At 45.1% G+C, this 27,125-nt stretch overlaps 1 protein-coding gene across 1 annotated transcript in view; it reads left to right on the top strand.

Moving 5' to 3' along the window:
* FBXL13 (F-box and leucine rich repeat protein 13) overlaps nucleotides 1-27,125 on the top strand; it is a 252,029-nt gene that overhangs the window by 54,895 nt on the left and 170,009 nt on the right. Inside the window, exon 7 of the mRNA XM_088468829.1 lies at nucleotides 19,875-19,979. Within this exon, the coding sequence (XP_088324955.1) occupies nucleotides 19,875-19,979 (105 nt within the window). The remainder of the gene's footprint in view (nucleotides 1-19,874; nucleotides 19,980-27,125) is intronic.

Here is a 27,125-nt window from a genome sequence, read left to right as displayed (position 1 = left end):
GTTGCTGCTCCTTCACACACAGTGATCACTATATGATCACTGTAGTTCCGGAGCCGCAGCGGGAGGGTGTCCCGCTGGCGGCCCGGATACATAGCAGCAACGGCGGCTACCAGAGCCGCCGCTGCTGCTGTTTACTCAAGGGGGTGGAGATGTCTGCCCGATCACTGCTGGCCACACTGCTGCTTCTATGGGAGGGGGGCTGCCGACGGTGACCGATCACTGTGGCCAGCAGTGATCGGGACACGCTAGAGAAGCAGCCACGCTTGCAGAGGGACCAGAAGTTCCCTCTGATGTAGGCGGCTGCGGGAAGATTAGCTTCCCATAGCCGCCTAGTGGGCATTACTGACTGGTCGTATCAGATACGACCATGTCAGGGAAAGCCCAGCCTGGTGTGGTCGTGTCTGATACGACCATGCCAGGCAAGTGGTTAATATAAGGGCACGACCGTGCCCTTATAATATATATATATATATTGATTGTTTGTGGGCGCCCATTAATTATCATACTTGTCACACCCGAATACACCGGGTTTAGCTGCTTAAAATGGCTAAACCCATCTAAAGTCCAGGTTAGGGCACCCAAACCACGGACCTTTAACACAGGGGTCAGGGAGCTTTTTTACCTTTTACCTCAAAATATATTTAGATACGCCGACATTACCCCCTTGATTTGAAAGGAAGGAAATCATATAGTAATGCCCCTGTAGTAGTGCCCCCATAGTTATGCCCCTGTAGTAGTACCCCCATAGTTATGCCCCTGTAGTAGTGCCCCCATATAATGCCCCTGTAGTAGTGCCCCCATAGTTATGCCCCTGTAGTAGTGCCCCCATAGTTATACCCCTGTAGTAGTGCCCCATATAATGCCCACTGTAGGGCCGCTTGTACAAAAAAACCACTTCCCTTAATCCCCGCTCCTGCATCCGCCGCCGTCCTGTCCACCCGGCTCCCCTCGGAAATATGGGAGAGACGTCATGACGTCTCTCCCATAGTGCGCATGGAGAGGCTGGAGTTCTCAGAAGAGAACTCCAGCCTCCGGCTAACGCTGCGCTGCAGGGAAAGAGCCTGGCGCCCGCTGGTAATAACATCTCAGCGGGCGTCCAGCTTAGAGCCTCCCTGTGGCACAATGCATATGAATCATTTTATATTATAGAATGATTCATATGCATGCCCGGCTCTCCGTCCATTACCCCCAGGAATTTCATTTTTACCCCATGTGGGGTAATTTAACCCTGTTTGACCACTGCTTTAACACATTTCTGCTTGCCTCCTCTTAAAGAGGGGGCAAGCAGAAATGCCAGCTCAAACATTTGATTCGCTCCCTATCAGTGGCGGCTCCAGAGGTGGCAGTTGGTGTGCCCCCCACCCCCCTATTTGAATTTTGGACTGCGCTGCAGCCTCACCTCTGGAGCCGCCACTGCTCCCTATTAATGTTGAGAAAGTGAAAGGTCTGTGCCACAGATACACAGAAAATAAATAAAATAAACCATTTTAAATTGAATGCCCTATAGGTTTAGTTTTTACGGTTTTAATTAACAGATAACAGAGGTAGATGCAAACTCTAGATATACAGCCCATGCCATACAATAAAGGAGGACTATAGTGTAAAATTCTCAAGTTGTGGGCTTTAGGGATTTGCAGCATCACATTTGTAATTTTCTGTTTTACCTGTATACTATATCTTGAAGGTTGTCATTCCTCTTGCATCCTATCTGGGGGACACTGTAGTCTTGACTATGGATTAGTGGGCTGGCACAGGAGTATTGGCACAAGGTAAAGTGTTAGGCTCTGCCCACCCCCAGCCCCTATATCACCCCTCCTACCTCCACCTCACCTCAGTTTCTTACTCTTGGGAGTAAGGCACCTTTATCGCTAGTTAGAATTATGGGTTTTATTTTTTTATCAAGGTTTTGTAACCGACTCAGTCCCTGTTTATGGGGCTCAGAGTGCTGGAAGAGAGGGCTTAGTCAGTTACCTACATACTCTGATAACTTAGTCACCGAGTCTCTGTCTGAGTGTTGGGGGCCCTGAATAAGCAAAAAAGCAGGATACAGTAATTGATAGGAGCTCCAGAGTCCAGTGCAGTCACAGCCTACTATGAGAGTAGCGTTGGGCTTCAACTCCACTCTGCACTCTCCCCGATACACGGCACTGACTGAAGCATGCACAGGAGAGAGGAAATGAAGGAGAGGCTGGAGTCTGGACCCTTTGTCTATTCCTGTCTCCCTCTGCCTTCAGCTGTCACCCTCTGCCTACTCCCTGTCACCCTCTGCATCTTCCTGTCACCCACTGACTACCCAGTCACATACTGCCTCTCCCTGTCTGCCTCTACCCTGTCACCCATTGCCTCTCGCTTCCACCTTCTCCCTGTCACCCTCTGCCTACTGTTGTCACCTACTGCCTCTCCCTCTGCCTTTCTCTGTTACCCACTGTCACCCTCTGCCTTCCTCTGTCACCCACTGCCTCTCCCTGTTACCCCTTGAATCTCCCTGTCACCCACTGACTGCCTCTCCCTGTCTGTCTCTCCCCTGTCTCCTATTGCCTCTCCCTGCCACCTCTCCCTTGCTTCTCCCCTGTCTCCTATTGCCTCTCACTTCCACCTTCTCCCTGTTACCCTCTGCCTTCTGCTATCACCCTCTGCCTTCTGCGGTCACCCTTCCACTGCCTTCTGCGGTTACCCTTCCTCTGCCTTCTGCTGTCACCCACTGCCTTCTGCTGTCACCCACTGTCTCTCCCACTGCCTTTCACTGTTACTCTCTACTTTTCTGTCTCCCACTGCCTCTCTCTGTCACCCTCTTCATCTTCCTGTCACCCAGTCACTAACCAGTCACCTACTGCCTTTCCCCTGCCACCCACTTCCTCTCCCTGCCACCTTCTCCCTATAACCCTCTGCCTTCTGCTGTCACCCTGTCTTCCGCTGTTACCCTCTGCATCTTCCTCTCACCCACTGACCTACCAGTCACCCACTGCCTCTCCCTTCCACCTTATCCCTGTCACCCTCTACCCCTCCGTAGGGCATGCCCCTAGAGTGATGAACAGGGGGCGTGTCATGAAACCATGCCCCCTTTTCCTGAGAGCCCTTGTTAGTTTTTTTGGTGGAGGGGGAAGGCACTCAGGAAAACTTTTGTTGTGAGCTCCACAAGGTCTAGAACCGGCCCTGTTGGTGGGGATATGTAGGGATTAAAGCCTAGGTAGAGGTTATTAACCCTATGATGCTGTATGGGGATTATATACTATGATTGTTAGTTGGTAATACTGCTATGTTAGGCATAGGAACATGTTACTTATAGGTAGTGTTTGGCATACTACTTAGCCTTTGTGATTATAAGGCTAGGCATTACTAGACCTATTTATATGTGTTCTATATGCTTCTACTGTGATACTGTCTACAAGTTGTGAGGATTATAGACTGTCTTGGGAGTTTCATTGCCTTATCTATGCTGCAAGATAACGGTAATCCTTATAAGTATATGGACAGTGGAACATTTTTAGTGTTCAATTAATATATAAGGGAGATCTGCATTTTCAGCACAATGGTGATGGCCCATATGGTTTCCTTGTTCATGCGCAGAAAAACTGACATTATTCCTTATTTGGATGACCTACTGATAAAGCCCCCTGGAGAGGTTTTCCTACTTCAGCATCTGCTGGTGGTGATGAACACCTTGAAAGCTCACAGGTGGGTCCTGAATTATCCCAAGTCAAACCTAATTCCTCCACAAAGGATGGTTTTCATAGGTCTTGTCTTCGGCACCCAATGTCAAAGGGTCTTTCTTCCTACACAAAGAATTCGGATATCCAGGTCGAGTTATCCAGACCATGATTCAGGCAATTAACTGGTCACCTCCATCGGGGGTCTGTTGGCAGCTTTCTTTAGATTACTGCATCTTTTGTCTTTAGGATGGTATGACTAATAACCTTTGCTTATCTTCCCTTAAGGGTCAAGTTTTGGCTCTGTCAGTACTTTTTCAGAAGCGTTTGCTCTCCATTCTGGAGGTACAGACCATTTTCAGTGGTTGCTAAGAATTCAGCTTCCTACATACCTCCGTGGGATCTGAATTTGATGTTAGAGGCTCTTCAGAGGCCTCCATTTGAGCCCTTTGAGACTGTGGAATTATACTATATGGAATATGGTTTTTCTTTTGGCCATTGAATCAGTTAGACGCGTCTCATAGTTGGCTGCTTTGTCTTGTAGGCATCCCATTGTCATTTTTCATTCTGTGAGGATAGTTTTTTGGACTAAGCCTCAAATGTGGTTTCAAGGTTTCATTTAAACCAGGATATCATTCTCCCAGCTTTTTTTAAGGCAGCATTATCCTATTCTCCCACACCTTTTACCGCTTTTGGATGTTGTCCATGCAATACAGATTTATATTAACTGTACTGTCTCTATTAGGTGTACAGATTCTCTGTTGGTTTTGGTGGATGCCCCAAAAAGAGGATGTGTTCCATTGCCAGATGAATTACTTCTGCTATTCACCAGGTGTCACGGCTCGGGTAATTGGGATTGGTGAACCCGAACTGGGTTGATGAACAGACACATTTGGACCAGTGGGTAGTTGAAATATAGATGGTTTAATGTAATTCTTGGTCATACAGCTGAATGAGGACTTTAATATGAGATGTAGAATAATGTCCTCTATGCAGAGATGCGCAACAAAAGATACTGAATAAAACTATAACAAAAAAGTAACGTGTCGACAAGAACTGTAGACTTGGAGCTGTAGAATTAGATGAGGAATATTGAAACTTGAAATAGAGTCTGGGCTGAGGTTTGCTGAATAAGAATTGGATACTTGAATGTGACTTCTGGGTGGAGTACGCTGGATTGGAGTGAGAACTTGAGTCTGACTCCGGGATGGAGTATGCTGGATTGGAGAGAACACTTGAATAGGACTCCGGGATGGAGTATGCTGGATTGGGTGAGCACTTTGAATAGGACTCCGGGATGGAGTGTGGTGGATTGGGTGAGCACTTTGAATAGGACTCCTGGATGGGAGTGTGCTGGATTTGGTGAGCACTTTGAATAGGACTCCGGGATGGTGTGTGCTGGATTGGGTGAGCACTTTGAATAGGACTCTGGGATGGAGTGTGCTGGATTGGAAGCAGGACTATTCCCGACTGGAGTATACGGGAACTTGAGGCAGGCAAACTGGAAAGGAAACCAGCGGAGCTCAGTAAAATAGGTCTTGCTGTAGCAAAGAGCACTATTGTACTGGCAATGAGACAGAGTCAGGGAAGGGCTTTTATACCCCTGGTCGGATGCTGATTGGCTGGAGCAACTGGAGAGTGTTGCTGACTGGATGGATCTGGACCACCTGACTTGATCCAAGATGGCCGCGCCCATGATCCGGAGGTCTGACACACTGAAGTGCAGGAAGCGCATAGAAGTGTGGCTGGGACACCTAAGCAACAGTGGGGATGCAGGAAACCACCTTCAGGCATAGGCCCCACTCTGGATTCCACTGACAGGAGCGGCTGGCCACTTAGCTAGGCGCGATGACATAAGCGCATGGGGAGATGCAGGGGTCTCAGCCGGAGGTCTCTAAGCATGGTTTGTGACACCAGGCTTACCTGTCTTCAGGTAAGCCTGTCCCAGCTTCCCTCCAGGCTTATTTTACTTGTGCAGTTGGGACTTCTTGGGCTGTGTGCCACTGAGCCTCGGTTGAGCAGTTGCGCAGAGCAGCAGACTGGTCATCAGTGCACAACTTTACCATATTTGACCTGTTTCATACCTTTGGTTCCAGTGAGGCTAGTATTGGGCGTAAAGTTATACGTGCGGTTTTGCTGGACAATGCCTCCTCTTGTTAGGCTTGCATAGTGAAGTCCACTAGTCAAGACTACAGTGTCCCTCAGATAGGATGTAAGAGGAAATTGGAATTTTATACTCATGTAAACTCCCTTTCTCGTAATCCATCTGAGGGATTCTGCAATCCCTCCCTGATGGTTCTGGTTTTTTGCAATATACTGGTTGGTATTGGTTACATAGTTATGGTTGTTCTTCCTACATATGGCTTGGATATGTAAAAACTGAGTTTAGGTGGAGGTGGGCCTAACACTTTACCTTTTTAGTGCCTATATAATATCAGCTCACTAACCCATAGTCAAGACTACAGTGTCCGCCAGATGCATTACGAGGAAGGGATTTAATGTGTGTATAATAATCCAATTTTTACTTCTAATATAGCAAAGCATCTCTTTATTTGTCCTCTTTAAGTTATCCCCTTTTTATCTATAGAAGTTGATTTTAATTTTAAGGACATTTTTGTGAAAGGAAAAGCACATGGTGGTTGAAAAGTCATGGGGTTTTTAGATATAATTTTAATTTAACGAGTCTTAGCATTTATATAACAATACAGTTGTTTCCTGTGTAAGCAGAAATATACCTCAATATTTTTAAAGATGGCATAACTTTATCTCTAGTTTAGCACCACAAATTGCCAATTTGTCTAAGGACCTTTCTGCTTGATCCGTTGTTTTAAAATACCACCATATCATTTAATGGCCTATAAAGAATTAGCTTGACCATTAAAATTGTGAATTTGGTGCTGATTGTGTGGGGCTTTCTAAATATAGTAGGGGAAAAATAATACATATGAACATTAAGCTAAACTTAAGAGCTTAAACCATAACATATCACATAAGATAGTAAGAAAAATTCACAACTTCAAAGCATATTTGAGATCATGTAAAAGAGATTAAAGCACATCTGACTACGGGATGTAGTTAATAGACTGGCGGACTAAATGCCGCCGGTCTATATCCGGACACCAGAAGATCGGCAAGGGACAGAAGATAGGCATTGAAATACCGACGCCTATCTTCATCCTGACACCGGAGTGCCGAAGGACGCTGGACCGATCGAGGTGAGTCCGGCTGTCCCTAGCACTTAGACGCGGGGGGGGGGGAGGGTTAGGTTTAGGCAACCTTGGGGGAACTTAGGCTTAGCCCCCTCCCAACCCTTCCCCTGGGGAGGGTTAGGTGCTTCAGGGGGGAGGTTAGGGTTAGGCACCCCCTGGGGGGGGGTTAGGGTGCAGGGGAGGGAGGGTTAGGTTTAGGCACCCCCGGGGGGATTTAGGGTTAGGCACCACCCTGGGAGTTAAGGGTTAGGCACCCCTAAGGGAGGGTTAGGGGGGGAGAGGGGAGGGTTAGGTGACTTACCTGCCGCTGTCGGGATCTCCTCCTGTTGGGCTGACGCTGTCAGGATTTGAACCAGCGGATAACAGCCGCCGGCATTTCAATCCCATTCCCTGACTATCAATGGGAGACAGAAATTAGTCTTTGGTAAATTCCTCATAACTACTTAGTTACATTTTTATTTGTGTCCCATTTTTGTAAAAAACACGGCTATGCATTACCTGTTAGTTTATGATCAATGTAGGTGCAGACTGAGAAAAGTATGGTAGCTCATAACTGAATCACAACAGCTTGCCACATACTCTTTACAATGCAAACTAGTGCTGGCCATACATGCAGTGGCATAGCCAGGTTTTGAAGTGAGGGGGAGCTAAGGGTATAAATATTCGCTAACCATATAGCATTTTGTGCCGCTGATTGGCAAAAGGATAGTGCCACAGGCTGGGACCCATATAACGTGGAAGCCACTGTACTCAAGGTTGTAATTGTCCTCTGACTGAAAGGGCTTAACGTTAGATTATTAAGATGGTGCAAAGTTAGCCAAAATGTATGGTTCTCCTACTCACCCTTGGTTATGCCACTGCATACATGGGACATTATGGTTTTTTGACCTGATTACTGAACAGCCAGATCTATGAGCAATTTGGCCACACATGTAGAGTACAAATTATACTATAGAATTTTGTATAATTTGGCTTATGTTAACTCCCCTTTGCAATAGTCTGTGTAGTTGAAATAAAGGCAACAATTTATGACGTTATACTTTTTCAAAGGGACGTATACCTAGTAAAAACCATATATTGTACTAGATCTCTAAAAGTGCAAACTTCATTTGTGTGTGGATTCTGCTTTGAATGCATGGTAAAAACACCACACTGGCTCATCTAAACCCTGAATCAATTATCACTGTTCCCTCGCTGCGATAGCGGAACTGGAACTATTACCCCCGCTTTCAGCAAGGACTGAATGGCTTTCTGGATAAGCAGGGCTCTGCTCGGGTCTGATGGAGGTCCTGTGTAGAAAAACTGGTGGGATGGCCATCTTAAGAATGAGAGGGCGCACCCATGAGAGACCACTTCTTGTACCCAAGCGTCTGTGGTGGTTTGATGTCAGCACGGGGCAAATTTAAGAAGTCGGCCTCCTACTTTGGGGTCCGCCCCATCAGGCTGAAGGTTTGTCCTCAGATTTGGAAGTAGGATGTCAGGTGGCCCAGGTCTGCTAGGTCCTGGGCATGGAAGCCGATTGCCAAGGAAAGGACTGGCCCTTAGGCTTTACCTGGGGGCGAAGGCGAAAGAACCCGAAGGACGTTGTCCGAGGCTTTGCAGTAATTGTTGAAGACAGAAAAGCAGTTTTTTTTTTTTCATCATTAAATTTTTATTGAATTTTTATTGAATATAGTACAAAATTTTTATGGGGTACAGAAAGAGAAAAAAAGAAAAAAAAAAAAGGGGGGGGAACATACATAAAATAAAAGGATGTGGCAGTACACTTGAAGACATCAAACAAACAAACAAAACAAAACAAAAAAAAAAAAAAAAAAAAAAAAAGGAACCAATAAAGGAACCATAGCTGCCTGAACATGTACTTAGATGTGCTAGTCCCGCTCTGGAGTCTCATTTAGATTAAAAGGAGAGGCACCCTGATGAACCGGAGAGGGTAGGGATAGGGGTGGCGGTCCTCCATCTGTGACATACAGATACCAAGGATACCATTTTACAGTAGGGGATGAAATAGTCACAGAGTGAGGAGCCTCCCTCGTCTCCATTTCAAAATGGGATTGTGTTTTAGTTATGACTTTGGCAAATGGGGGAGGGGAAGGGGATTTCCAACTCTGAGCGATAGTAGCTTTAGCAGAAATCAGAATATGGCCAAGAACATATCGGTCAGATTTGGGTACAGAGATTGGGTACCAGTGGAGAAGGGCGAGGGAAGGATCTGGGATTAAGGTGAGACCCAGGACATCTTTAATAAGATTGAACACTTCCTCCCAAAAGGGGCGTATTACAGGGCAATCCCAGAAGACATGAAAAATAGATCCTTCAGAATGACAGAGACGCCAACAGAACTTTGAGACTGTAGGCCAAATTTTATGCAATCTAGAGAGTGTCAAATATAATCTATTTAAAAGTTTTACATACATCTCAATATGGTTAGTGCATTTAGATATAGAGAAGGTAGAGAAATAGATAGTCTCCCATTGGGAGAAGGTAAAGGTACGTTGAAGATCTGCCTCCCACCGGAGCTGAGCAGGGGACTTAACCGTCGGGGCTATGGGGGAGAGTACGGAATACCAAAAAGATATTGCACCCCTAGAGGAGGGGTTATTAAATTTACTCAGAATTAGATGTGGTGGAGTCTGGAATACGGTAGGGCCGGTGTTCATCAGAGCATACCAATGTGTGAGTTGGAGATAGTAAAACCAGGCTGATGATCCCAATGGGTACTTAATGCACAAATCTGTGTATGATATTAAAGAGGACGGGGAAAGAAAGTCTGCGAAAGACACCATGCCCAAGGACATCCAGTAGGACAAATTGAGATTAGGCAAGATCCTGCTCAGCGCCCGAAGGGAAACATTTCTGGTAGGTAAGGCAAAATCGAAATGGGCCAAGAGACTGTTATCCCAAACTTTTAAAGTGTCCAATATTGTTTTAGGGAATAAAGGGGGTTGTGGTCGCAATCTATAAGGTATCCATAAAAGGTCAGGGAGGGGAAAGTGCCGCAGGAGTGCATGCTCCAGATCAACCCAGGGTTTGACTGCAGGAGGGAGAGACCAGTCACATATTTGAGAAAGAAGGGCCGCTTCATGATATCTAGTCAGGTCAGGGAGATTAAGGCCTCCCTGAGGTTTAGGACGAACCATGCGACTATAGGCCATTTTATGAGCTTTGCCTTTCCAGATATATGAAACCATCAAGCGGCGCATCTGTTGCAGTAGCCTCCCTGGGACATCATATGGAATAGCACGGAATAGGTACATCAGTTTTGGTAAGAGCATCATTTTGAACGCCGCTATACGGCCCAACCAGGAGATCTCGTGGCTCATCCAGGCAGTGGCTAGAGAGGACAATTGCAGCAAAAGGGGAGCATAATTTTCAGTAAAGACACCATCAATAGAGGAAGGTATATTAATTCCCAAATAGGATAGGGAAGACTTTTTCCAAATAAAAGGATAATGACTCTTTAATGATCGTAAATAAGAAGGTGAAATATTAATAGGTAAAGCTTCAGTTTTTGTAACATTCAATTTATAATAGGATGCTGCGCTGTAAGTATCTAAAATGCCTTGGAGCGATGGCAGCGAAATCTCCGGGTCGGTGACAAACAACAAAACGTCATCTGCAAACAGACATAACTTATGGGAGGTATCATAAACAGAGAGCCCTGGGAACTCAGATGATTGTCGAATCTTTTGCGCAAGAGGTTCTATGGCCAACACGTATATTAGTGGAGAGAGTGGGCACCCCTGTCTTGTGCCGTTAGAGATTGAGAAGTGTGAGGAGAGAAATCCATTACTAAAGACACGAGCAGAGGGATCAGAGTAAAGGGCATTAATGGATCGGAGAATATCGCCCCGAAATCCATACCGATGTAAAACCTGACGCATATAGTCCCAGTGAAGCCGATCAAACGCCTTCTCAGCGTCAAGGGATAAAAGAAGGCATTGTCCCTTATTGAACGATACCCATTCCACTAAATCCAAAACCCTTCGGGTGTTATCAGGAGCCTGGCGCCCATGGACAAACCCAACTTGATCAGGATGTATCAGACGGGGGAGCAGTGGGTTTAAACGATTGGCGATTAATTTAGCAAAAATTTTCACATCCGTATTAAGGAGTGCGATGGGTCTATAATTTTTACGCTCAGAGGGGTCTTTACCAGGCTTCGGGATGGTGACTATTTGAGCTTCTACCATTTCGGGTGGGAAGGATCCAATATCGGAAGCTTCCGTAAATAAATTTAGCAAAATTGGGGAGAGGGCTTCAGTAAATACAGAGTAAAAGGAGTTTGAAAAGCCATCAGGACCAGGGGCTTTGCCCCTGGGTAGTTTCTGAATGACTTCCTGAATTTCCTTCAAGGACCAAGGGGCGTTCAGAGACTCCAGGTCGTCCGCATCCAGGGAGGGAAGAGATAGGTTATCTAAGAAAGAGGATATAACAGTAGCTGAAGGTTGGGGGATTGAGGGATCCTCACGTAGATTATATAATTTTGCATAATAATCCGAAAATAAATTGGCAATGTCAAGAGGATTAAGGCATTTCGCTCCCGAGGGGGTTAATAAACATTTAATTCTATTGCGAGCTTGCTGGCCCCTCAGCTTCCGGGCTAGTAGGCGGGAGGCTTTATTACCGGCCGTATAGAACTTGTGTCGTAAGCGTGAAAAAGCCGCCTGCATACGTGAGATAAAGAGCTTTTGGAGTTGCGTTCGCACTTCTTGGAGTTGTTTGCGCAATGCTCTAGTGGGATGATTTTGATTTTGGGACTCTAAGGACCGAAGGGACGTTTCCAGATTATTCTGTAATTCACGAGAGCGAGCCTTAAATTGAGCTCCTTTTTGAATGGAAGTACCACGGAGTACTGCTTTTAAGGCACACCAATGTGTGAAAACAGAAGTATCGGTAGGGGAATTAGTTTGAATATATAATTTAAGAGAATCTGTTAGGACCTGCCGAGTCTCTGAGTCTTTTAATTGATACTCAGGAAGGCGCCAGGGACGCTTAGAGGAAATGTGTTTGCCTATACTCCAAATCCACAGGACAGGCGCGTGGTCAGACCAAGCAATAGGGAGGATTTTAACCTTTTTGTAGATTGTAGAGTTCGTTTATCCAGAAGGACTAAATCGATTCTGGAGTAACTATTGTGGACCGAAGAGTAAAAGGTATAATCCCTCTCATCAGGTAGATAAGTACGCCAAGCGTCATACAAATCATATTCCGCCAATAATTTCTTAAAGGCCAGCGATGGGCCCGTTACACGAGGGGAAGAGGAATGTCCCTGCGGCGAGGACCTGTCTAGTTTAGGATCGAGGACTAAATTAAAGTCACCCAGCAAAATGAGAGCACCTTGTCTAACTTTAGATATTTCCTCAAAGGTGTCTCGTAAAAAGGGAACCTGTCGGGAATTGGGGGCATATAAAGATACTAAAGTAATTAAAGTCTCCTCAACTTTCCCAATGAGAATAAGAAACCTGCCATTCCCATCTTCCACTTTCCTATGTAATTCAAATGGAGTGTTAACATGGAACAGTATAGCAACTCCATTACGTTTGAGAGGGCTTTTAGCAGTATAACATACAGGGTATCTATGATCCTTAAATACGGGGGGGGCTGAGGATGAGAAGTGTGTCTCCTGGAGAGCTACAATATTAGCCTTATGATGATGAAAAGTAGAAAGAGCCAAGCGTCTCTTTTGTGGGGAATTAAGCCCCTTGACATTTAGCGAAAGAACCTTAACCATTGGGACATTGAAAACAGTGCATAATGTAAGCTCCTCCAAGTATACATGTCAGACAGCAGCAAAACAAAAAGGAAAAGTTACAGATGTACATAAAAAAAAAAAAGAAGAAGGAGAAAAATAAAAAACTAAGGTAAAAAAGAAAAATAGAGAACCCAAAAGGCCCGGTATATCGGGCCACAGTAGTTGCCGTGAGAAAACAATACGGCAACATGGTTAACATGTGGGGCGGGTCGTGACAATACCCATCCCTGAGACCTATTATGAGACATAATATAAACATATAATGATATAACATATTTACCTACCCCTCTCCATCCTAACAGCAGGGAGATAGTCCCAATACATATTATGATGGAAAAGAGGATAGGAGGAGGGGAAAGGGATTATTGTAGTCAAACAGTAAACCACTTATTGTAAACAAAACAATACACAGAAGTTGTAAATAAACAACAGACCTTTACACCAGTAAGTTCTTATGAAACGACATAACATGAAACGACTGCAAAAGAAATCCAAATCTGTATCTATGAAAGAAACAGAGTTCTGACGTTGGGAAAAAAGAAAAATGGAAGGGATTTCAGAAAAGGCAGCAAAAATCGGCTTCATCCCACTCGAGACCACTCCGATTGGATAGGGAGAGCTTGTGAAGGTGTAGGGATCGAGACCGGAATCTCCCATTCTGCTAGTAATTTAACGCCAGCTTCCGGGGAAGAGATTACAAATGTCGAGCCATCTTTTCGTACTAGGAGCTTCACCGGGAACCCCCATCTATACTGGATGTCGTTATTCCGAAGCGCCTTCGTAAGAGGTTGGAATGTCCTCCGTGTATTTATAGTATGAGTCGAGAAATCAGGAAACAACTGTAGGTTATTAAGGACTTCCACATCTGTCGAATCACGTGCCGCCCTGAGTATCTCTTCTTTGATGTGAAAGAAGTGAAGTCGCAGGAGAACGTCTCTGGGAGAACCTGCTGGAGCTGAGCGGGGCTTAGGTAGGCGATGAATGCGGTCGATCAATAAGTCCCGAACTTCTACAGATGGCAATAGCTTCTGAAAGATATTTAAAGCAAAGGACTGAAGTTCTGAATTTGATACCGATTCCGGGACGCCTCTAATTTTAACGTTGTTCCTCCGGGATCTATCTTCTAAATCTGCCAATTTGTTTTTGACCGCCGTCAACTCCGTAAGGACCGAATTGTGAGAGGTTAGAAGGTCATTATGCGAGGAGACTAGTTCTTGCATCTTAGTCTCCAAGTTATTCGTGCGGTCTCCAATACCTGTCACTTCAGTAGTGAGTTGCTTAATAGACACTTGAAAGTCAGAGGTAAGGTCCGTGCGGAATGCCTGAAGCATTTGGTGAAGAGTGCGGACAGTAAGCGGAGCATCAGCAGAAATATCAAGGTTGACGTCAGGGACAGGAGAAGGAACAGCCTTAGTTGTCAGCGGAGATTTCCCAGTAGAAGAAGAATCGGTGGTTCTCTGTGCTACAAATTTAATAGGAGGCGCGAGAGTAGACAACTTGCCTCTTTTGTTGGGCATACTGGCGTCTTCGTATAGCAAATATGGGAAGATAGATGGTTACTGTTACCAACAGTGTAGTATTAGGTAAATATGGGCTGTGGAGGTCTCATAGGGATGAGAAAGTAAATCACTGAAAAAACATGACAGCAATGTATGCTATTATCCTGGTATGAGGAAGATATAGAGGAATGCAATGTTCATCCAATAGGGGGATTGTAGTATTGGAATGGATAGGGCATACAGAAAGTTGATAAGTGCAGAACCAGCAAGAAGCAAGTATGTTATGGGCATGTAGCCCTGATCCAAAATGGCGCCCTCGGCCTCCTCAGAGGCGTCTAATGGAGTCTGGTCAGCAGCAGCCCTGGGAGAGGAGAGAACCGGCACAGCTGAGGAAAGCAAGGACCAGGGGACGCACTCACCGCGACCAGGAGCGCCGGGCAGCGCCCGTTACAGCAGCGCCACGCGGGACCCCGCCGGAGCTCCAGGCCACGATCCGCGGCACCCGGATGGTAAGTAGATCCACTCAGAGGGATAAGGTCGGCCGGCGGGGGACAGCGGCTAGTAGAAGGCGACCCGGCATCCACGGCAGCCGCAGGGCAGCTCCGTGTGGAGTTTCGTCAAGCCGCGCGGCACTCCACGATCCGCCGCGGGCAGATGACCCAAAATTTAGGCCGCGGCTTCTGGCGCGAGAAGGCCTCTGGTCTCCCGCCTCCGCACCAACGATTCCGGGAAGGCTAATTTCACTTCCCCTGCACCTAGCTCCACCACAGCCAGTATGTGGGGGAAAAAAAAAGTCCCTTTATATGCTGAGGAAGGGGTTTACAGGCTTCCTCGGACGGAGCTCCCGTACAGTGCTGCCACTCAGGTCTGCAGTCAGGCCACACCCCCAGAAAAGCAGTTTTTGATGCTGCCAAAGTGGCTATAATCTTGTCTAGATCTGGGCCAAACAGGTTCTCTACAGTGTAAGGTAATGATTCTAAGGCCTTCTTAGTGTCTGAATCCGCCTTCCATGACTGTAGCCAAAGAGTGCGGTTGGCAGACACTGACGTAGCCGATGCGCTAGAGGCCAGGACACTAGCATCCAAGGTCGCTTTCTCTGATATAGGAAGCTGCATCTCCTTTGTGAGCTATATAAGACATCTGATCCCTAGAGGCTTCTAGGGGGAAAGACTCTTCTAGGCAATCTGCTCAGCTCTTAATTGCTTTCGCCGCCCAGGCAATAGCCATGGTTGGGCGAGCAATGGCTCCTAAAAGGGAATACACAGATTTACCGTATATACTCGAGTATAAGCCGACCCGAATATAAGCCGAGGTACCTACTTTTACCACAAAAAACTGGGAAAACGTATAAGCCTAGTGTGGGAAATGGCAGCAGCCGGTAGTGCCCCCAGTAGTAATTCCCCCTGGTTGTGCCCCCAGTAGTAATCCCTCCTGGTAGTGCCCCCAGTGGTAATCCCCCCTTTCAGTGCCTCCAGTAGTAATCCCCCCCTGGTAGTTCCCCCAGTGGTAATCCCCCCCCCTGTAGTAATCCCCCCCTGGTAGTGCCCCCTGTAGTAATCCCCCCCTGGTAGTTCCCCCAGTGGTAATCCCCCCTTTTAGTGCCGCCTGTAGTAATCCCCCCCCTGGTAGTGCCCCCTGTAGTAATCCCCCCCTGGTAGTTCCCCCTGTGGTAATCCCCCCTTTTAGTGCCCCCTGTAGTAATCGCCCCCTGATAATGCCCCCTGTAGTAATCGCCCCCTGGTAGTTCCCCCTGTAGTCCCCCCCCCCCCCCAGTAGAGAGAGATGTTATAAGAATTAAAAAAAAAAATTACTTACCTGAACTCCCGCTCCTGGTCCCGCCGCTGTCCGCTCCTCCGGCCGCTTTGCATGGGAGAGACGTCGTCATGACAACGTGTCTCCCATTACCCACCGCGGGAGCCGGAAGATGGCTCCCGCAGTGGGAGCAGCAGCAGCAGCCGCTGAGAGTCTGACAGACTCTCAGCGGCTGCTGATTACACCAAACACGCAGCTGCCGGCTCCGGCGGCTGTGTGTTTGGCAGTGTGTAGCGCTGACCGAACTCCGTCCGGTCAGCGCTACACTTGACTCGAGTATAAGGCGAGGGGGTACTTTTTCAGCACATTTTTTGTGCTGAAAAACTCGGCCTATACTCGAGTATATACGGTAAGTCCAGTTTCAAGCTTTCTATCCGTAGGGTCTTAATGAGGAAGCTGTAGGGATAGGTAATGTGGAGCTATTAATCAATCACGTAACATGGAAATCTACTGCTGGGGAGCATCCCATTTTGTGCAGTGAGCTGCAGGAAAAGGGTAACAATAGGTAAGGCGTTTTTGGAGCTGAAACCTCTTACCAGGCATCTGCCAAGCTGCTGCCATGTATTCGGCTAGCTGATCAGAGAGAGGAGACTCTGCTGAAGCCACTTTTTGTCGTTTTAAATAGTGGGTGCTTTGATTTGGGCGGGTTCATCGTCTTCTATTTGGAGGATAGATCTGACAGCTCGCACCAAAGCAGGTATATTAATTTTAGATTGATGCTCTTCTTCCCCTGAGGGAGATCAGTATCAGAGAGATCGTCAATGTCTTCTGCCTCAGATGATATCTCAGATTCTGAATGTTGCGTAGACTGTGAAGACAACACAGTACGCTTGGTAGGTTTACTGGTTAGGGGCTTCTGATTTTGCAACATTGTTTGAAAGGCTGTAGAGGAAGATACTAGACTCTGTACCGAAGTAGAGAGGACTTCTACCCATGGAGGTACCGATAATGCCTGTACCTGTTGAGGCAACTCCATAGGGGGAATTACTGCCGGGACTGTCAGGCGGTCTGCAATAGTAGCTAGCACAAGGAGGCTCCTGGGCAATGGCAGAAGACGTACCGGGTATAATAATATATAACACATTGTACATAGTCCGCCCTGGACAACATCCTCCTCATTCAAGCTTGCTGCACAGGATTTGCATGAGAGCAATGTTAAGTGCAGTCGCTTGCTTGCTACAGTACTTATGCCTTTGTTAGACATAGTCGCAGAGTGTACACTAATATGTGACACCAAATACAGAAGCTATTATGCGACAGTGTATACAAATGGGTATGCAGTATAGTGATCCTACCTATGCTTAAATAAACTGCAGGAGAGCACAGTACAGAATATGGTATTGTATAGAGTGCAACCAAACAGAATGTGACAGCCTTCACATTTATAAGTAAAAGTGAAGTATAGTAGACCCTGAATACACCGGTATGATAGGGTTATTGTGAGAGGAAAGGGAAAGGCATAGGCTGCCAGATTAGAAAAATCATACAGACAGACAGTGCTAGCAAAAGTCACATACTATGCAGAAAAACACTAACTGCAAAAAGGGCGCTACATTCAACACAATGCAACGCAATGTCTGGTAGGCTATAGCGCTACGTAACTTGACTCCTGAGAGAGGTATGTAGGGGACCAGACCCAGTGTTTTCCAGAGAGAGCTGTGGCTGAGCTGAAAATGGCCGTCGGAGACCTCTGAGGGGACGGGGTCCAAGGAGGAGAGCAGCTCAGAGCGTCCAGACTGCGATGGAATGGAGTCTTGAGCTGGGGGAGGGGCCACTGTAATTGGGAAAGCTGAAATCCCTTGGCTGATTTTTGACTCGCACCATATGTACCCTGGTCGTTTAGTGGATCACGCGGTCGAGGCCGGTGTTCACTCTCAGCACCTCCGGTCTGTCCCCTGAGACCGGAGGTAAGACTGCCCAGCCGCAGGCTACTGCAAGCGGTAACCCGCCTTACCTGTCCCCTGCGTCCGAGTTGCAGTCTGTGGTCCTTCGCGGGGCCGGCTAGTAAGGTACCAGGGAGCCCCGCCGAAAGTACCAAGCGATGCTATGAAGTTGTGGTGCTCGGAGGGGTGATGGACATAGGACCACAGACGTCCTATGGACAGTCTAATGCTGCGCTCTCAGTAATAAAGATAAATAAAATTAGAAAACATAAAAATAAAGCTTTGGGCTGCATAAGGCAGCCACTGTTATACAAGGTGCTCCGAGCTCCTGCCGGACACCAAGCACTGATTTGCCTCAGGTTCAGGAGCGGGGTTTAGGGGGGAGGGACTGTTGCATCCTAGCAGTTGAAAGCTTAACTGTTTGGTGTCCGATACTTATCCACCACCCCATGGTATCCCTGTGGACCCTATGGACTTTGAAGAAAGAGAGTTAACAAAGGTAAGTTTTACCATATCTCTCATTATTGTACTAGATATCTAAAAGTGTAAACTTCATTTGTGTGTGGATTCTGCTTTGAATCCACCACACTGGCTCATCTAAACCCTGAAACAATTATCACAGATTTAATAAGGTTTGTTTTGTGCTGTGCTGTGTTAAAACCCGATGTTTTGTGCTGTGCTGTGTTAAAACCCGATGAGACAACAGTACAGTGCTCTCCTCCGGACATGACTTGATCTACAGCTTGCATTGTAGCTGTCAACTCTTAGCAATAACAATTTTAGCATCCATTCCTTATGAATGTTTTATGGTCTTGACTATCAAGTTTCTAATGTAGACACAATAAAACTTTTATTTTGTTAAGAATATCTCAAGCACACAACTTAGCTTGATGTATAAAGAAACAAGGAGTGTTCCAAGATTTTAGACAAAGTAAAAAGCACAGACACGAAGATAAATTTAGAACTTTTTCTTGGACCATGACCATGTAGCATAGGAAAGCACATCATTTTAATTTCATTCAGATTTTTATGTATCCAAGCTTGAATGACCTTCAACATTGAATATAGCATTTGTGTGCTTGTGGTAGTATGAACAGGATTTTATGTGATCTGATTGTCAGTGGTGTACAGACACAGGTCAGACTGAAATCCCCTCACAGCTTAAGCAGAGGTAGTTGTCATAATCTCTGAGCTAGTATTTACCACATTCTGCTTAAGTAGGACTAACCCAAATGACTGGTCTGTGTGTGGCCACCAAGGACTGAACGTGAGAGCAAATTACATTTGAAGCATTAAGGACTGATTCTGAGGTGTACGCTATTGCAGCCACTACTGCATCTTTTGCCGCAGTGCAAATCCATCTTTATGCTAATACCACGGCTGATGGAATTCGTACAGAGACGCCCATCAGCCCTATGGAGGCGCAGAATCTCTGTCTCAACATGGCTGCTAGTATCAGTGGAATTGCGGCGAAAGATGCAGTCACTCACTGCGACATGCCCATGTGTGGCTAGCCACCCCCCTGTTACCACCCAGGTGTGCCCCCTGAAGTTGCATATCTGTGTGTCCAAATTCATTATGCATCTTTGGGCGATAACCAAAGAACAGACTGAGAACATTGGTGTGGTATCAACACTGCGTACACCTGAATCAGCCCTTAGTCTGCTCTATCTTATACGTACACACCTGCTGTATCATTTTAATGCACATAGGAAATAAGTCCAAAAACTGAGTCTTTACAGGTGTGAATAGAACGCTACAGGAGAGGTGGTCATGGTAATAATATCAAATATGATGAAATAGATAGGGTAATGAGACAATTTTCAAGCATTTTTTCATAGAATCTATGTTTTACTAAGGGGAATTTGGATCAGATATAGGCAACTTGTGGATATCCAGTGTGCTACAGTAGCAGCCTGTTCTTGTAGTCCCACTACAGGTTGCCTTACCCGACACTTGCTTGGATTATAATGTACTACTCGCTATGCTATCAAATTATTGCTTTTACTGAGCCTGACAGACGTGCTTTCAGTTGTTCTATATTAATCTTGGCATCTTGTTTTTACAAGCTTTTGGAAAGAGGAGACATGGATGATCTTGGAAATTTCAATCCCTCTACAAAGAGAGAAGGTGAAGATGATGTGTCACAATTACCACAAAGGGCTGTTCTTAAGGTACAATACTCCATGTAACTTTTCTTTGCCTACATTGTCCTGGAAACATGTACCATAGCTCCTACTGCTCTGCTCTGTCTTCTTAAGTGTATGAAATAGCGATATGCAGAAGAAAAAAGATAGTGAGGAGAATAGGAACCCTGGACGTTCACATAGTTGAGCTTGTTACATATCTACATCCATGGCCAAACATTTTGAGAATGACACAAGTATTGGTTGTCACAAAGTTTGCTGCTTCAGTGTTATTAGACCTTTTTGTCAGATGTTACTATGGTATACTGAAGTAAAATTACAAGCATTTCATAAGTATCAAAGGCTTTTATTGACAATTACATTAAGTTTATGCAAAGAGTTAATATTTGCAGTGTTGACCCTTCTTTTTCAAGACCTCTGCAATTCTCCCTGGCATGCTGTCAATCAATTTCTGGGCCACATACTGACTGACGGCCGCCCATTCTTGCCTAATCAATGATTGGAGTTTGTCAGAATTTGTGTTTTTTTTTTTTGTTTGTTCACCCACCTCTTGAGGTTTGACCACAAGTTCTCAATGGGATTAAGGTCTGGGGAGTTTCCTGGCCATGGACTCAAAATTTGAATGTTTTGTTCGCCTAGCCGCTTAGTTATCACTTTTGCCGTATGGCAAGGTGCTCCATCATGTTGGAAAAGGCATTGTTCATCACCAAACTGTTCTTGGATGGTTGGGAGAAGTTGCTCTGGGAGGATGTTTTGGGACCATTCTTTATTCACGGCTGTGTTCTTAGGCAAAATTGTGAGTGAGCCCACTCTTTTGGCTGAGAAGCAACCCTACACATGAATGGTCTAGGATTTTTTACTGTTGGCATGACACAGGACTGATGGTAGCGCTCACCTTTCCTTCTCCGGACAAGCGTTTTTCCAGATGCCCCAAACAATCTGAAAGGGGACTCATCAGAGAAAATAACTTTACCCCAGTCCTCAGCATTCCAATCCCTGTATCTTTTGCAGAATATCAGTCTGTCCCTGATGTTTTTCCTTGAGAGAAGTGGCTTCTTTGCTGCCCTTCTTGACACCAGGCCATCCTCCAAAAGTCTTTTCCTCACTGTGCATGAAGATGCACTCACACCTGCCTGCTGCCATTCCTGAGCAAGCTCTGCACTGGTGGTGCCCCGATCCCGCAGCGGAATCAACTTTTAGGAGACGGTCCTGGCACTTGCTGGACGTTCTTGGGCGCCACTAGCAGCAATATCCTTGCCAGTGAAGCCCTTTTTGTGCAAAGCAATGTTGACTGCACGTGTTTCCTTGCAGGTAACCATGGTTAACAGAGAGAGAACAATTATTTCTAGCTCAACCCTCCTTTTAAACCTTCCAGTCTGTTATTCTAGCTCAATCAGCATAACAGAGTGATCTCCAGCCTTGTCCTCGTCAACACACTCACCTGTGCTAACGAAAGAATCACTGACATGCTGTCAGCTGGTCCTTTTGTGGTAGTGCTGAAATGCAGTGGAAATGTTGTTTTGGGGATTACGTTCATTGTCATGGCAAAGAGGGACTTTGCAATTAATTGCAATTCATCTGATCACTCTTAATGACATTCTGGAGTATATGCAAATTTTCATCATAAAAACTGAAGCAGCAGACTTTGTGAAAACCAATACTTGTATCTTTCTAAAAACTTTTGGCCATGGCTGTACATATGAAGCTATTTTACCTACAGACTTCAAGCCCGAAAAGGGGGCGTGGCATGTAAAAGGAGGTGTGACCTCGCAGCAAGGGACGTGGGGTCTGTCCTGCCAAATCACACATAGTATCCCCAATTCAAATGACGCCACACAGCATCACAATCTTATTCATATTACACTACATAGTAGTGTCCCTTATTACGACACACAGTAGTGCCCCTTATGCAATGCCCCCTGTAGTAGTGCCCCTTATGCAATATCCCCAGTAATAGTACCCATTCTGCAATACCCCCTGTAGTAATGCCCCTTAGGCAATGCCCCCTGTAGTAGGGCCCCTTATACAATGTCCCCAGTAGTAGTGCCCCTTATGCATTGCCCCCTGTAGTAGTGCTCCTTAGGCATTGCCCCTGTAGTAGTGCCCCTTAGGCAATGCCCCCTGTAGTAGTGGCCCTTATACAATGTCTCCAGTAGTAGTGCCCCTTATGCAATGCTCCCTGTAGTTGTGCCCTTTATACCCCTGTAGTTCTGCCCCTTATGCAGTGCCCCACTGTATAAGGGGCACTAGCCCCTTATACAGTGCCCCCTAAAGTAGTGCTCTTTATGCAGTACCACCAGTAGTAGTCCCCCCTCCCTGTGCACAACTTACCTGGCTTCACGCTGGGCACTGCTCCACGCTGTCAGGACTCCCGCTGCCACTGACTGGATCAAACCGGATCCAGCAGGTACGCAGGCTCACATTGCAGGCGATGTTATGATGTCATTCACACACTGCATCACTGGGAACGCTGGCCTCTGAAGCGATCAGTAGCTTCTTTACCTCTGATCTCTTTAGAGGCCAGAGTTCCCAGTTGCTGTAGGCAAGTCGGTCGTGATCTACCGGCAGGAGCTCCTAAAGCTACTGGTAGATCGCGATCGATGTTTTGGCCAGGCCTGATGTAAACCAATTTGCGAAAAATGAGCAGCATGTGCCCTGGACCTATTTACCTTAATGACCCAGCATGTATTCCTCTGTATTTTCTGGCACCTCCAGTAAAGAGGAATTGCAACTTCTGTAGTGTTCAGTAGGTGTTTCAACAAGGATTGTTTGTATGCTCATTTAAGGTTATTCTGATGTATTAGTACAAATATTAGATTATTAGGTACTTAGAAACCTATACTGTATGTGATAAACTGTGCCAGTAAGGTTTTACCTTGGAGCAGGTCCAGAAATTCTCCTAGATGTTCTGAATTTGTTATCACAGTGGAGAAACTGTGGGGTATATCTTATGTAGGAGTTATGTGGTATGATACCATCTGCTGAGTATTTTATACTTTTTGTTTTTGTATCTTGATGGATATATAATCTTTTATGTGAAAATAGTTTTTCTGCCAGAAAGCATAAAAAGTTTATTTTCCTTTATTTGGATATAAAACTGTATTCATCGTAGTTGAGTAAACGGTAAAGACATACACAGAAATATTGGTATCCTTCAGTCTCTCCCAATGTTATGCCATATATTTAAAAAGACATATAAGGGTCTATTTACTAAGCAGTGATAAGAGACAGAGTGAAAAGTGATAAGGTGCCAGCCAATCAGCTCCCAACTGTCATTTTTCAAACACAGCCTGTGAGATGACAGTTGGGAGCTGATTGGCTGGCACCTTATCACTGGTCTCTTATCGCTGCTTAGTAAATAGACCCCACAAGCTCTCTGGTTAGAATGAAGTTCAAAGATACATATCACATAGGGGCCTATTCATTATCAGGGGCTGGATGGCCCCCGATAATTACATATCCAACTCCAGTTGTGGTGGTGGATACTTGATTACCGGAGCAATTCAGTATTGCTCTGGCACGGTGACAGCTGCTCCAAAGCAGATATCTCCGCCAGTTACGTAACTAGGGTTTTTGGAGCCCAGAAAAGGGGCGATAATTAATGAGCGCCCTGAACAATTGTATTGCAAAACAGGGCGCTCATTCATTATCGCCGCCCACGCAACTTTTGAATCGCCCCCTGTGCCCCTGTCTCAGGTAGCAGTAATCCTTATTAATATAACAATTATTGTAATCGTGAAAAATTACCACTGTGCCATCTCTAAATAAATTAAAGGTTTTAAATCACTTCAGATCATCCTGGTCCCCTAACTGATTACCCGATAGCATATGGGTTTCCCTAAGCCAGTTCATGATCCACATTAGGACCAAGCTTATATAGTTACATACCATATAGGCTCGTATTCAGAAGCGAAAAGCCGAGATCCGCAAAAAACTATCACCGATTGCGACTTTTCGCCAGCTGGAAACTTATCTCCGTATTCAATTCCATCCGCTTTTCACGTACGCGAAAACGCAATGTAATAGGCGAAAAAGATTCGCCTGTGAATAGGTGGAGAAAAAAAGTGCAAAATCGCTGTTTTGGGGTGCAAAGGTGGGGAAATCACTCAGCACCCTTGGGACAGTCCCCAAAAGGATAACTGCATCAAAAAACACCTAAAAAAAAAGTGAGGAACAAACCAAAAAAGCACTATGAAAAAGGGGGCAAAAAAGTGCAAAGTGGGGGTACAAACTTAAAAACTAGCGAAATAGACTTTTGGGGTGTCTGCAAGTATTGGTGAGGTGTTTTTTTAATTGCGGGTGTTTCTAAAGGTCCGTATTTTACATTTCTTATAACTTCACTTTGGCAACTTTTAAATATGCTTGCACCCATTTTCAAGTACCCCAAAATTTACAGGAACACTTATTTTCTCCCAAAAATACTGCTTTATGCTATTCTTCACCACTTGTGCAAAGACACTAATTAGTGGCAATTGTGCTAACTTAAGTACCCCAAACTGTTTCACTAGGGCTAATCGGGCACTACTACATTGATCCCCAATGTTTCCACATCTTTTTGGGAGGTTCAGGCTGATTTCCCCGATTCAGACACCGCCTGTTCTGACTTCGCGTTGCTCCGTTTTCGCATCTTTTGGAATTGAATAGGGCGAATTGTGGGTACACGCCCAATAAGTTTCCGCTGCTAAAAGACGCAATGTAGGTGAAAATTACGGCAGGCAAAACTTAATCGCGTATGCAAAACTAATTGAATACGGGCCATAATCGGGAACCAGCACCTTTCGTAATCAACAGGAATGTCCACCTTGGTGATTTACTCATTTTAATTAAATGTGTAATCTGTCTGGAGGTGCTTGAAGGTTGATTAATGATGGAAATAAGTAAAATTGTATAGGTAGGATGTTCCTCTTATTTATGCTAAATCATCCAAAGTACAAGGATGCGGGAAGATCCCAGTGTCTCTCAGGTCGTTGGTTAGGGTACCACACATTGGCCCAAATGGTTTGAAGAGGTGTCTAATATGATACTGTACCAGCAAAAAAGGCTTTAGACAACACTTGCGGTTTTATGTCTGGGAATCAAGTTTTCAAATATTGTAGTGTTTAAATGTGGATGTTCTAGAACTTCTCAAATTCTACAATAAATGCGTACTGATGATATGTTCATTTAAGTATTAAAAATCTAATCTAAAGTTTAAATACTCAGTGCAACTATATCTCTCATTTAAGACATCTACTTGTATGCCTTTTATGTTAGGTTTATTTGTAATTATATGTAGGGATCATTCTATGGTCAGAATGGATGTCAGTGACCATGGCAAGGTAGTGTCCTGGTGCTTTCCATTTCTAAAATTGATATGTTAGGAAGGCTATACAAAGCCGAAACGCGTTGGTACACGTTACATCTATAATCAGCACCACGAACTTAAACTTTGCTCTCCCTGAGACACTATCTGCGAACCCGACACATGAAGTACGGAGGCGCACAGAGGCGGTGTAGGATAAAACAGCCGAGACAAGCCGAGAGTGCAGCGTCAGCCGAGAGCACCATCTGTGAGTCACAATCTATGAACTCAGCACACGGAGGCAGTGCAGGAAGACACATCCACAAACCACCAGTACAGCGTCAGCGAGGAGCCGCCATAGACCCCGGTACAAAGAGACTAACAGCCCTCCCGGCGAAGAAGGGTAAGTACCGACAGGTCTAGGCGGCCTGACACAGCACCATTAAAAGACACACTGCCATTGAATGTCTAAGGGACTAGGCAGACGACTATAACAGGGAGTTCGCTAATACACAGTGACTACTACTTTACCACCGGAGGATTAATAGGACAAGTATAACCATTGAACGGTCACTCAACAGAGGAAACTGGATGAACTAATTAACATATACATTTTCAGTGATACCAGGACATTTCAGTGTTCATCTGCATCTCCCCCAACATACTTTCTACCCTCACCACTATTCACAACTGTCTTTGTCTTTCACACTGATCCAAACACACACTCCCTCCTTCTGTTTTACATCTGGCACATTATCCTTGTCCTGTCATGTGGTGATTCATTTAAACAACTAGAAGCCGGCTGGTAATAGGGAATATGCACTGTAATACAGTAAACCTATAATAATTACAAGGTTGAACATTTTAACCTCATGTCAAATTTTTAATAAAGTATACTACTGTATACGAGACATTGATCGCATAAATTCATTTAAAACAAGGGAAAGTATACTGTATATTATAGGTTGAGCGCTGTGGTACTACAACACTTTTGAACAATATGTTGGGAAGGCTGCTCATTTATTCTTACTTTGGTGATCGGGAAAGAAAAGAGGGCAAAGAAAATCGATATTGGGCCAGGTGCCCATATTCTGCTATGTCGCTTCTGTGCATGAAATGTGTCCGTAAGGTATTTAGTGCAGGATCTGTATTTGGAGATATTTACAAGATTTTCCAGATGCAAGACCTTCATTTCTGTGAGAGGCCTGAATATGACAGGTTGGGGAACCTTCTGAATAGACTAAAGAAGAGGTTCCCAAACTCTGCCATTACAGTTCAGGTTTTAAGGATATCCATGCTTGAGTCCAGATGGTTAAATCAAATTGATATATAAAGGTTGGGAATAAGATCTAAGGTGATACATTTATATCACAGAAAAGAAAAATATATTCAAACCACAAAGTTGTCAGGGCGACTTCTCCCTCTTAATCAGTTCAATTCCAATTAGCGAAACATGAAAAATAAGCACAAAAAAAGGAGAAAACATATGTGAAGTACTGCTAAAAAATATATATATAGGTTTCCCCCTTGTGTATAGGAAAAATTTAGGTGATGAAGATAGTCCGTCAATCCAAACTGTAGGTCAATCAGAACAGGAAAGAACCTCACCACCACTGCATAAAAAGATGGGGCGTACTGTAAACTCACTTAAGGAGTGTATTGAGAATATATGTAAATGTTTCTTCCATATAGTACACCTTGTAACACAAATAAGAGCATGATAGACAAGCATACCCCAACTCACATATTAGAATTGTTGGGGTCCACATATAAGGGGGTATCTTTAAACGTCTTACTGGAAGTATTTCACATAATCGATGCGAGAAAATCAAAATATTTTATTCTGAGCAGTAAAAACATGAAACCAAAACTAGGCACAATCAAAAGGATCT

This window comes from Taudactylus pleione, unplaced genomic scaffold (genome assembly GCF_031769625.1).
Source record: "Taudactylus pleione unplaced genomic scaffold, aTauple2 ptg000086l, whole genome shotgun sequence".
NCBI classification, from domain to species: Eukaryota; Metazoa; Chordata; class Amphibia; order Anura; family Myobatrachidae; genus Taudactylus; species Taudactylus pleione.
This window is presented reverse-complemented; position numbering and strand designations above follow the sequence as displayed.